The sequence below is a fragment of the Nicotiana sylvestris genome, chromosome 1 (assembly GCF_000393655.2).
Source record: "Nicotiana sylvestris chromosome 1, ASM39365v2, whole genome shotgun sequence".
Classification (NCBI taxonomy): domain Eukaryota; kingdom Viridiplantae; phylum Streptophyta; class Magnoliopsida; order Solanales; family Solanaceae; genus Nicotiana; species Nicotiana sylvestris.
Window position 1 is genome coordinate 11,914,739 of NC_091057.1, and position 13,301 is coordinate 11,928,039.

The following is a 13,301-nucleotide window of genomic DNA, read 5'->3' on the forward strand; positions in this document are numbered from 1 at the left end:
AGCGCAAATTAACTCCCAATAACAATTAACGCACAATTAAGTAATAATTAAGCATAAAATTGTATATTTGGACATTAAATGCTAAAAATGCAAACGATGCCTATTTTTGTAATTTTTTAATTTTTGTAAAACAAATTTAATTACTAACAACTATAGAATTAAATCCTACATGCAAAATGCGACATATTTTTGTATTTTTTATTAATTTATCAAATAAACACGCACAGACAAATACAAATAATTATTCAAAATATCACAAAATTGCACACCAAAGAAAAATCATTTTATTTTTGGATTTTTTGGGAGTAATTCTCATATTGGGCAAAAATCACGTGCTTACACTTGTTTCTGAACTCGTGGCTCGGGGAATGATTTCGCTGTTAGGATAGGAATATACCTAATAGCTTTGCTTATTTGAATAACGTATTTTCTTCGTTCATGATAGATTCAAGATCATAGGAATATAGGGTTGATATATTGTGGATAGATGGATAGTAAGGTGGGAACATGTTATTTATACAAATGATCTGGTCAACTAGCAATGATAGATAATTTGGATTAACATGTGTAATTACGCACTCAATAAGACTGATAAACCAACCACAAACCTGGAATCTTCATCTCGTTTGATTAAAATCAAACCACAATCGTTTGCTCCTAAATAATTTAGCTAATTACTTTATTACTTTAGTAGAAAAATAATATTTTTGATTATTTTGGACAATTAATTGATTTTAGTTAGCTTAATTAGCGATTAATTTAAGTTTTTATGAGTTCGACATCGAACTTTCGAATTACTTTATTACTTGACGACCACGAGTAGTTGCGTGTACTTTGGGAATCGATAGTAGCCATTATTGTAAGTCAGGCTGCAGCGTTGAAGGATATTAACTAAAAGGGAAGATAAGTGATGCAAATTTTATTAGTGATGTATGTTTGCTTTGGAAAGTTCAATGTAATTCTCGACCACTTTAAAAGCCAAATAGTATATTTTGCCTTTTTGCAAAATAGTCACAGCATCTTAAATTGGTCATTTTTGCAATTTGGTCATTTTTTCGCAAATTGATCATTTTTCACTCGTACTGTTCTTCCCAATTTCAAGTTAATAATCGGAAATTCTCAACCCTAGTACCAACCCCTTAAACCCTTCCGCCGGAGCACCACCATCACCACCACCACCCCCACCCATCCCCACCCTCACCTACACACTCTCCCCTTCAATACCCAATTCTCAAAAAATGTCAACTAGAGCAATTTCAAGACTAAAAATCCCATCTTTATTTCTCCTTAAACACCTTTCAGTTGTTTCTCCATTACCAAAAATCTCTTCAAACTTAGCCTCTTCTTCTTGTTCCTCAACATGGGTCCCACAGTTTTCTAGAAGTTTCTTAGGGGTTGTGAGATTTTACCATGATGGAAGACCAAGAGGACCACTTTGGAGGGGTAAAAAGTTAATAGGAAAAGAAGCAATATTTGTGATACTTGGGTTAAAAAGATTCAAAGATGATGAAGAAAAGCTTGATAAGTTTGTTAAAACACATGTACTTAGGCTGTTAAAAATGGACTTGATTGCTGTCCTTAATGAACTTGAAAGACAAGAAGAGGTTTCTCTTGCTGTTAAGGTTAGTTTTTTACTGCAAAAGATTGTGACTTTTACTATTTTTCATGTTCTGTTTCAGAGGTTTTATTGCTGTATTTTGTATAATAGGAAGTTACAGAGTTACCTGGTATCTGTTGGAGAGGTAACAGGTTTTCGGGGAATTAGTCTGTGCATAAGCTGGCCCGGACACCACGGTGTCTTTTAAATAAGAGTAGGAAGTTATTGTTTTAATCATAATAATGCAAAGCTGCAATGTTTCTTGTGTGTCCCTTTATAGTGTCTAGGTATTGTGGAAGGGTTAGAATGCTCTCACGTTGTGTGAATAAACTTGAAAGGTTCAACCTTTAAGGTTCTTTATATTGGACGCATTGTACTTTTGAGTTATAGATTTAGAACTTAATATTTGTTGTATTGGTTTATAAATATTGGGTTCAGTTGAACATTGAATATAGGCTCCATCCACCTCTAGTGATAGTTGGGACACTGAGGAATATCTAGAAAGGCATTTCGGCCCGATTCTATCTCTTTTTCGTTTGTTTGAAGAAAGGAAGGCTCCCAAAGAATCTATCTTTCTTTTCGTTATTGAGTCTTTGTTTTGGTAAATTAATGTGTGATATTCCGGATCCTCATGACTAATGGTAATGTTACCATTCATCTAATTTCCCAAGTTTACTTGGAAGCGATAAATTTGTACAGTTTCACTTGTAACTTGTAAGGAAGATGCTGCAGTAAAGTGCTTTTGGTACTTTACAATTATCGAGTATATAGTTGATGCTTATGGTGATGATACATAGGAGAAGTTGCTTATATTAGATCATAAATGATAGATTTGGATAAATAGTTTTCAGTGGCTTTATGATAAGTTTGATTGTGAAGTTGTCCTTTTACGTTAATTTGAAATTGAAGTTTATGTAGATGTAGACTTAAGAAACTATGCTAGATGAACTGTGATATTGACTTAATTCTTCTAATGCTCTGTGATACAATGGACATATGTAAAGTGATCTTGACAACTGAGAATTTGGGAAAAAAACAGAGGATTACAGATGCTACTCGGTGCTTTACGATCTAATATTCGTATAAAGATGTGGGCTGCCTCCTCCTACATTGTCAGGTGGAAACTCGCTTGTGGTGGGAGGTATTGAATTTGTTTGAGCTACAATGATGATGTCCGGTACAGTGAAAGAGACACTTTTTATTTGACCCTTGTTTGAGGAATAGCTTCTCATAAATAGTTTCTTTTTGCTGCACCCTTGAGTTTCTAGCTTGTAAAGAAGAGGTGTTATCAATTGTAGAGACTCGTATTCTTTTGTAGATTCTTTACTTTTTGGTTTACTGCTTCGATATGAGAAATCTTTTTATGAATAGAATTACTTACATTATGGGGAAAGAGAGAGAGAGAGAGAGAGAAGCTATGCATTTCCTTTTTATGCTTCGGTTGCAATATGGAATGGCATTAACACACACAACTAATTGTTTGTATGTATAGGTGTTTTGGGTGATTCAGAAACAGGACTGGTACCAACCCGATGTTTATCTTTACAAGGACCTGATCATAGCATTGGCTAGACGGAGAAAGATGGATGATGCAATGAAGTTATGGGAGAGCATGAGAAAGGAAGATCTATTTCCCGATTGTCAGACATTCACTGAAGTTATTCGGGGCTTCTTGAGAGACGGATCTCCTGCAGATGCTATGAACATTTTCGAGGACATGAAAAAGTCTCCGTATCCACCCGAGGAGCTGCCTTTCAGGATTTTATTGAAGGGACTTTTGCCACATCCCCTATTAAGGAACAGAGTTAAGCAAGACTTTGAGGAGATTTTTCCTGATCGGCATATATATGATCCTCCGGAGGAGATTTTTGGATTACGTTGAGGTTCGTATACTCTATGTTTTGCATAAACTTGTTTCATACTAGGTTCCTTGTTGGTCAGAAAATGGCTTCTTAATAGCTCTTGCATCGACTGCTTTAGAAGCTGTAACATATTAAGCTTATTGGATAATCACTTCTCGTAATACTTACTGAAAGATAATTTATTTTCTTAATGGCTAGCTTGTATTTAGAATGAACTAGTAAAGCTATTTCAGTTAAGCTAAAGCAATTGAAAAAAATTTAAGCACAAATATCAATGTAATTTTCTGTTCAGGATTGAGACTTGTTGCTGCAATGAGGCCTATAAAAGTGGCGGAGCAGGGCAATTTGGAGATCTTTTAATTTTCATCTACTCATTATCTCTAAGGACTCAACTCATACGAGAATTTAAATGGATTCGTTCTTTTCACCTTTCTCTTTTTAACCAAAGATATTATGTTTTTTCATAGGCCTTTGCATGGTCTGATTGTACTTTGGGCTTGATGCTCAGGACTCTAGGAACGATTACCCTTTACGTCGATTAGGTTGTATGATGTTATGCTCATAGTGAAGTAGTTCTTTCATCCTATAGGATTTCTTTACGCCCGATGTCAAAGATGCTCAGGAGTTAGGTGGACATTCTTAGCTCTATCTTTTGCCTATACGCCCTGTGGGATGTAGCATAGTTTTTATGGGTTCAATCGAACCAGTATTTTTTGACACGCAGCATAAGAGTATTGTGAAAGCTACGAAAATTACAATAAATGTGAACTTATGAACCCAGAATCGCAAATATACAATGAATTCAGTGTTAAAAACCTGTAAGACTAAAGCCATTAAGATTTCCTGGATCGGCATCTGCCTAAACATTACTAATAATTTCTTCTCAACATACGCCTTCTTACCATGCAACCTAGACAATATTCGAAAAGAGGAAAGTAGGTTGTTATTTTAGCACACATCATTATCTCCATTATAACTCATTCATTCTTCAACTCTTCTATTAAATTGCTTGACGCTATTAGCATTCAGAAGCACCCTTTTGGAAAAGGCGAAGAAAAGATTCTTTTATTATATCATGTTATATTATCCATTTTCTTCATTTAAGCTATTATTTAATGTTTGCTTCTTTTGCTTGAATTATACGTGACTGTTTTTTTTGGTCTCAGGCTTTGAAGAACAGAGCCATACAGTTGTCTTTGCTGCTGCGGAAATATTTATTAGTGGAGACACGCATGATATATCCAGTTCTAAGAAGCTTCTTCTACCTTGATATCTTATAGTACACAAATGCTGTTAGCTCGTTCGAAAGGTATATCCTCCTTTTGATGACTTACCGAGAGTGAGTAACGGTGTTTCTGCTATCTTTGGTCGCGGAAATACCATAAGAATGAGTAGTTCTTATGGTTTTGTTGCTGGATCAGACGTGTTGATGCTAGTTCGAAGTTCAAGATATTTATCTTAACCCCTTAGCCGTTTGGACTAGGAGTTTGCTGCTGCTTATTTGGCTGCTACTTGGTACTGGTGTGAACTTGGGAAATAAATTAACTTCTCCGCGATCAGCAGAATATTCATTTTTTCCTTGCAGGGAACTTGTTCAGCTTTAAGTTACTATTCCATAACTGGTAAAGTTGCTGTCGTGTGATCAGAAGGGCACGGGTTCGAGACGTGGAAACAACCACTTGCAGAAATGCAGGGTAAGGCTGCATACGATAGACCCTTGTGGTCCGGCCCTTCCCCGGACCCCGCACATAGCGAGAGCTTAATGCAGCGGGCTGCCCTTTTATTCTGTAGCTAGCTCAATAGTATGATCACTTGGTATCTTTCGTGAAATTTTGATTGTTATCAACATAGTCTATAAGGTGTTTATGACATTTTGAGGGTTAAAGTGTAGAATGGTGTTACATTTGGTTACAATACTATAGACATAGAAACTAGTCAACTATCTATAATTCTTCTTATTGCATTTTGTATTCAGTTCTCAGAATCCAGTTTATTTGAGACTCTCAATTATAACATAGCAGTCAATGAAGTGGGTGAAAATTAGGGGAGATAAATTTTTGAACCCAAAAAAGAGACAAAATGCTAAATGATTATTTCTTATTTGTCCAAGTCGTGGTGGATGGAATTATTCATGCATCACTGTCGTTGAGGTGCCCAAGCCTTCGCTCCCTAATAAACACTAGGAGCATGTTTGGAAAGCCACCTAGGAATTGGATTTGAGTGTAATTGGGTGTAATTACACAGTTTGTCATATTTGTTTGACCAAGTAATTACTTAGTCATCATGGAATTGGGTGTAATTAAAGGGTGTAATTACACTCTCCAATTCTCAAGAGGGAGGTGAGAATTGGTGGTAATTACACCGTGTAATTACAAGGTTTACTTTTTAGTTTCTTGCCCTTTTGTTTTTATTTTATTTTATTTTCTTTATAACTTTTTATTTCTATTATTTTACTTTTTAATTTTATTTTTACTTTTTATTGTTTTTTGAAATTTTAAAATATATTTTTCTTTGTACATTATTTATCATTTATTTCTCTACCTTTATTTCTTGTGATTCCGTATAATTATTTATATTTTATTATTCTATTTTTTGAAACTACACCTCCTAATATTAGAAATAATAAGTCATTAACAAACTTGGCATATATTGAGTGACACAATTAACGTGAAATTTCATTGTTGAATGTGGTTATAAACTTGTTATGTTTCCTAATCTTAAGTTGTAGTGGAACTTACTATTATTATGTTGGAATTTGACATATGTTAATTTTTTTTTTTTTTTGGATTTTAAAATTGTGCTATATTGATGGTTCCAATTTACTTGTTTTAGTAGTATTGGCTCCCATTGCTTGTTGTTCATTTTTTAGTTAGAATTGATAGATTAGTTTTGTCAAACATGAATAATTTTATGACTTTATATTTATAAATATTAATTTATTTTATAAAACATGAATTCCATGATGTTCTTACAAAACGTATGTTTTTAGTTTTTGTAAGTATCTAAACTAAATATTATTAATTGAAAAATATATATAAATTATTTTAACAACATTAGTTATAAATATATGATTACTAATTAATGTATATTTACGAAAAAATATATATCTTAGACACCAAATATAATATCATTTATACTTATAAAAATTTATATGCATATATTTATTATATTAAGTTTTAAATTTTGGTAATTACTTCATTTAAAATTTAATTTAACTGTGTAATTACACTTGTGCAACCAAATAGTAAACTTGTAATTACACTGTAATTACACTATAACAAACAAACAGGTCGTCGTAATTACACAACAATGTAATTACTAGGTTGTAATAATTACACCAATTCCAATTACCTGTGGCTTTCCAAACAGACCCTAGATCATACATTGAATACTTCGATTAGTTTATAGGTAAATTGATCGATAACATTGAGAGGAATTTGCTATATCTTGAATAGGAAACGAATAGATTTAAGAATATAATCTACCGTCCAGCCTCTCTATAGTACTCTTGTTTGATACAATATTTTTTGGCTGCTATATATAAGTGATGTTATATAGGACATATATCATAACATAACATAAAAATCGGTTACAAGAAAAGTTCGATTTCTATAGTGAATTATTGTTATATAATATAAAGAGGTCTGATTGTACTATGTTCAGATTTCGTTTACTTTTAGTGATTTTTCTAATTGTTGTGAAGAATGCCGCTATATACAGCGTGATCCAATTGAATAGGCTATAACCAACACAATTCTAAGAAAAATTAAGCTTTTCTTTACATTTTTTTCCTAAAGGAAGTAAACTTAATAAAATGAAGGCGAAATACATAAATGGCCCCTTTAAGTTGTCCACAACGATCAAACAAACCCCTCACTTTTAAACATGGATACAACACAATCCTTCAATTTTAATTAGTTCATTTTTATAACAAGAAAAGGGAATAAATTAGACCCTCAAAAAAGTTCAAACCACTTCATAATTGGTGGTAGAGAGATCATTTATCTCTACCAATCTTTTTCAACTGTCAATAATATTTTTCTTATAAAAGAGAGAAAACAAGAAGATAATGATAATACTCAAGTAAATTTGAAAAAAAGGAAGAGAAAAAAGAGAGGAAAAAAACAAGAAAAAAAGAAAGAAAGAAAGAAAAAGATAACTAAGATGGCTTTGATCTCCTTCTCGATTTCAAGGAGGTCAAATTCTTTTCTTGTCAAATTAATTCCTTTAGCCTTTTTCCTTTGCCTAAGCCTTACCTTTCAATTACCTATTGTCAAAGGAAGACTTCAAATTCTACCTTTACAAATTCCTCCACCAAATCTTATCAAAGCATGTAATAACGATAACGAATGTATTTCATGGATTCAAACAGATAGATCTAAATCAGACCTCGATTCTCTTCAAAAAGCCGATTTAAAAACAATAGCATTTTTATCACTCAAAAAAATCGAACAAGAGGCTACAAATGTGTCAATTACAGTGAGATTGAAACTTTTGAATAATAGTGCACAATTATCGTCCGATACACAACAAGCTTTAAGTGATTGCAACGACCATTTCATACCCGCGATAGAGTTAATTAATGACGCTGTTGATTCTACTGTTAATGGCGCGTTTAACGACGCGATTAAATACTATACAACTGCCATAACAGATTTTGAAGTTTGTTATCCTCGTCTTAAGGCAATGAGAACTGCTAATTCTGTTGATGTTGAAGATTATGTTGATAATCATATTGCAGAGGTTGCTAATGCACGTAATGCTTTAGTTAAATTTATTCATATTCCTTTAGATATTCTTAAAGTTGTTGCAGCTAGTACCCCACATTAAGTGATTTTTTTTAAAATTTAATATGCGTGTGATTCAATAATTGTTTGTTGTCTCAAATGTAAGAGGTATGTCATATATAATTTGACATATAATAATAAATATATATTTTGTACTATAATATTGGTCTGAGATTATGAACTTGAATGGAGCAGATGATCAGTGAAGATTTATATAGTCGGCCTCAAATTACTCCAAATTGAAGCGTGTAGTATAATTATTGTTGTTATTGCTGTTGTTGTAAGAGTTAGAATAGTTTTTTTTCTCTTCTAGAGAGAAATGTTATAATGTCTAATGTGTCAAAATTTTCCTCAAATAGTTATGGTACAATTTATTGATTATGCATATAGTGAACCTTTTTTATTTTTATAGTACTGAGTTATACTACTTGTAATGTTGTTTGTACTTTTTTCTGCTATCAATTACAAAACTTTAGTCAAATGTATTCTTTATATACTTTTTCGGTGTCTTTATAATTTCGAAATTACTTTCCAACTTATGAGCTGGAAATTTCCGATTACATTACGAGTAGAGTAAGTGCACAATAGTAACTACAGCAAATCCCAAGCTAATTAAGCTCGATTATATGAATCTTTAGCATCCAATTTTTCTCAATTTTGATCTATTTCATTCTAATGCACAAGAAAAAATATAGAAATTCTTAACACTAGAGTATAGGGTGTAAAGTGTATTTATATAGTTATATTGGGTGTAAATCAAATCATAACAAAACAATAAGGGAGGATAATGTAATTAATAAAAATAGAAATCAAAAAGCTTGAACATGCCCGCTATTTTAGCTGAAAAGAAAATTCTTATGTACTCTTTTTAGCAAAAGGAAAATGGAAACCCCCCCAATTTCTAGCGAATCAAACGATTGGGATCGACCTTTTACAGAAGAAGAACTCCATGAAATTGATGTCGCATTTCAATCAGCTACTAAAAGGCTTCAGAATTCCGAAGACTCATCTTCCGCCGGCGATGGCGACGAAAATCGCCGGAAAAGTCGCCGGAGATTGCCGGAATCGCTTTTTGTTTTTGACTTCCAAAATGAAGCTACTAATTCGATGTCGTCTTTGTCTCCTTGCACTAGAAGTCGGTCTCAGTGTAGTTATTCCTTTCGTTCTTCTACTCAAGGTAACGGCTTTTCTCTTCTTTTTTTTTTCCTTTCATTGTAGTTAAATGTTTTTGAGGAGTAATTATTTTTGGTTGAAAATTAAAAAAAAATCATGTTGTAGTTTGAGTTAGTATAATTATAGTAGAATGTAATATGATATACACTGTCATTGTAAGATGTTGGATTTGCAAATATCGTTTGAGTGGCCTAATAGTGTTAAATAATTTCTTAATATGACGGTGAATATAACTTAAACTCACGTAATATTAGTCGTAAGGAGTGGAAATAAAGTTATACTGCTTTATCCCAATTTATGTGGCACACCTTCATTTTTGCATGTCTAATAAAGAATGACATTTCTATATTTGGCGGCAATTTAGCTTTAAAAAAATCTATTTAACCCTTAATGAGATGATTTATAGCGAACTAATGTTAGTTCATTGTAGCACATTGTAAACAGTTTGGCATACGGTTATTGCTCCAAAGTTTACCTATCTTATTTTGATCTCATGGTGAAATTCTGTGAAAATTTAGGGAAAATTAATAATGTTTGTTAGTGTTGTATATTAAGATGGTTGCTAATTTTTGAATAAGGGTTTAATGTCCAAGTTTCCTTTTTTATTTTTTGTTTGTGATGTAGCAGCTAAGATAGTGATGCAATACCCGGAAATATCATTTAAAGGACGTGTTATATATAGCAGAACTACTAAAGAAGTGGAGAATTCTGCAGTAGAGCTTTTAAATTTTGTTGAGGAAAAGAAGAGGAAAGAAGGGCATGTTGCTCTTGGATTTGACATTGAATGGAGGCCCAGTTTTAGAAAAGGTCAGATCAATGTTAATAGTTTGACTTCAGTCTGAACTTTGCAAACTTCAATGGGAATTCTTGAGTTCTATCAGTCTTTCAGTGTACTAGCTTTTGAATTCATTTATACTAAGCTTCATTTGAGTTGGCGTTAAATGGAATGTGTTATTTTTTTACTGTCGTGTGTAAGTTATAACTTGTGAATTTTTTTTTGAAGTACCATCCCTGCTGGTTCAAAAGATTATATAGTTTGTTATGACACCTGATGAATTTTGATAGTTCATCACGTGATTTTAAGGAAATTTACTTGATCTGTTGTTTTCTACAACGAGAACGGTAACTACTATGCTTCAATCAAAGCTAGTGGGAGCTGGATATATGAATCCTCAATATGCATGTCACTTTATCAATTGTCATCTGCTTAGAGGAATGAGAGTGGAGAATTTGATAGCTAAGATTCTTGGTTTCCAGGTTTACCATGAAAAGTACATCCAGAAAATGCTGATGACAAAGATGCTTTTAGAAAACAGACAATTCCTTGGACCTTAGTGATTGCACCTGCATCTTAAGTTGGATATCGACCAAGAATCCTATGTAGCTCATGGTGATTAGGAAGACTTATTTTCTCTCTATTTATTTCTGCCAAAATATTTGATTGAGATATTATTCTTTTTTTTATGCTCAAAAAGATTAATTATTGGATACTAAATACCGCCCTTCCCCATACCCCACTAGTGGGATTTAACTGGGTCGTTGTTGTTGTTGTAAATACCGCCTTTACAGGTGATCTGTGCATCACTTATTCCCTATTTGGCTTCACTTCTTGTGTCTCATACTTTTTTTTACTTAAGCATACTCTTTAGTATAAGAAGGCACATATAACTCCTCATGACCTTTTGTTTCGGTTGTCACATACTAAATTAATTGGATTTTGTACTTCATTTCATTGTCTTTATTTGTGAAATTGCACCCTAGTATCGCTCATTACATAATAATAGGTGCTTTCTTCAGGCGTGGCACCTGGGAAGGCTGCTGTTATGCAGATATGTGGCGACAAGAGTAGTTGTTACGTTCTGCATATTATTCACTCCGGAATCCCTCAAACTCTGCAATCTCTTCTTGAGGATCCAACAGTTGTGAAGGTTGACACTTGTTCATTTTTCAGGAACATTTATCAAACAATAATAGGATATGTGTTTTTAACTTTTTAGTGTTCCAATTAATCAATAGGTGGGTGTGTGGATTGCAAATGATGCTTACAAAGTTTCCGTAGATCACAATGTATCTGTAAAGACTTTGGAAGATCTTTCTGAACTCGCCAACAAAAAGCTTGATGAAGAGCCCAAGAAGTGGAGTCTAGCATCACTAACTGAGAAGCTTCTTGCCAAGCAGGTTTTCTTTTGGTTTCTGTTTCAACGATATCTATTACTATGTTACTTTATTTTGTGTTTTTCCTTGCCGCCATTTAAGATCCTTGAACTGGGGGGTGGGAGGGCAGAGGGGGAAATGGGGATTGGTTTCTTGCTTTATTCCAGTTTGTAGGGCTGCTGAGCCTGTTTGTATCGATCGACTGAGTTTTACTTAGTTGACTTGTTAAAGTACGTGTGGTGAACTTCAACCTTGCAACTGTTTAGAAAAGAAACCAAATAGAAATGCTACATCATCAGCTGGACATATGTGCATATTTTGAGTGCAAGTCTTGCTGGGAAGACATTGTCTTGCTATATTAGGAGTAATTATTATATGCTGCTACTCCCTGTAGATCTTTCTAGTTTTCTTTTCTTCAATTTGAATTCTTTTTTTTTTCTTGCAATTAAGTATGAGATTCAACAGAGATTTTCTTGTTCTTGCAGCTCCCCAAGCCACGTAAGATCAGGTTGGGAAATTGGGAGGCTAATGAGTTATCTAAGGAAAAACTACAATATGCTGCTACGGATGCCTTTGTTTCCTGGTACTTGTATCAGGTCAGCAGTAAAAATCATGGTTTAATCATCATATCATAATCTTTTTTTTCTTTCTCTGTTCCGTTGGTATAAATCTCTTTTTCCACCACAGGCACTGAAGAGCCTTCCGGAGATTGTTGATAATAAAACGTGAAGACTCGGGACCCTTGGCTGGAGAAGAATCTTGTTGCTAAGGTAGTTGAGAAGAAATGCAGCCTCAGCTTCATTTATCTAAAGTGCGGTCCAGTCGAGCTTTGTCCAAAGCACCATCCAATTCTACTAGGTAGGTAGATTCCATGTCTCACATTGTTGTGCTAGTCTTTGTTTCTGAATCACAATTGTAGAACCTCGCGATAATTTAAAGTGCTCCCGGTAATTCCGCTGTTGTAAAATAGATAGAAGCCATCTAAAAGATTATTGCAGTGTAATAAATTCTTGTTGAGATACACTTACTTTAAAACCAAATCCTGTTTTTAAATAAGTAATCTTTCTCTAGGTATCACCTTTGATGGCTTTACCGTTGTTATCTCTTCCCTTATGCCCCTTCGCCTTATATTCAGTCAAAGACGCAGGCCCTACGATGGCTTCATCGATGTCCTTGACCTTATGGCGTTAGAGCTCTTGTTTTGCCCAATTTTGTAAGCAATCAGTGTAGAAGAGTAGATCATCACCTGCCATGGTAGGAAGTTGGAGCTTAAGCATCGTAAAACCCTTCACTTACTCACATGAAGTTTGAATACATTATATGTCATGTGTGATTGATATATTCATGATTATTTCGTTCTTCTATTGAATACTGAACCGTGCTTCTCTTAACCTTATTTAAGATACCAGTGCAATTTTTTCTTAACGCTTCATTTGTTAGTATTTTAGAATTATACTCGAAAGCAGTAGATAACTTGCATGAGGAAGTAAGGAACTTGGTTTATATGTTGGAATTGGTGGAAACTATTCAAGCAAATTGACAAGGTTGCGAAAGAAAATCAGCAAATGTTTCAGGTATGACAGAAGAAATATTGGCTCAATCGAATAAGAAAAAGGTAAAATTGAAATCCTATTCCCACTAGGAAAAGGCAAAAATAAGCGATATGACAGTTGGGTAAACGAATTAAAAAGGTTAGATGTTAAGAATCCTTCTTCTACCTAAAAAAGG

General features: G+C 33.6%; 2 protein-coding genes across 3 annotated transcripts; both read left to right on the forward strand.

Moving 5' to 3' along the window:
• Positions 1 to 1,099: 1,099 nt before the first annotated feature.
• LOC104216174 (protein THYLAKOID ASSEMBLY 8-like, chloroplastic) lies at positions 1,100 to 5,452 on the forward strand. The gene is made up of 3 exons (XM_009766177.2): positions 1,100 to 1,622; positions 3,090 to 3,480; positions 4,626 to 5,452. The coding sequence occupies exons 1-2, from the start codon at positions 1,239 to 1,241 to the stop codon at positions 3,477 to 3,479; spliced, it is 774 nt and encodes a 257-aa protein (XP_009764479.1). The 5' UTR covers positions 1,100 to 1,238; the 3' UTR covers position 3,480; positions 4,626 to 5,452.
• A 3,643-nt stretch (positions 5,453 to 9,095) lies between these two features.
• Positions 9,096 to 12,629, forward strand: LOC104216173 (3'-5' exonuclease). Of its 2 annotated transcripts, none has more exons than XM_009766175.2 (6): positions 9,096 to 9,423; positions 10,044 to 10,226; positions 11,217 to 11,347; positions 11,436 to 11,597; positions 12,059 to 12,169; positions 12,261 to 12,629. In XM_009766175.2, the coding sequence occupies exons 1-6, from the start codon at positions 9,129 to 9,131 to the stop codon at positions 12,300 to 12,302; spliced, it is 924 nt and encodes a 307-aa protein (XP_009764477.1). In that variant the 5' UTR covers positions 9,096 to 9,128; the 3' UTR covers positions 12,303 to 12,629. The 2 variants fall into 2 exon arrangements, with proteins under 2 accessions (XP_009764477.1, XP_009764478.1); XM_009766176.2 differs by having other exon boundaries at positions 10,047 to 10,226.
• The last annotated feature ends 672 nt before the right edge of the window (positions 12,630 to 13,301 follow it).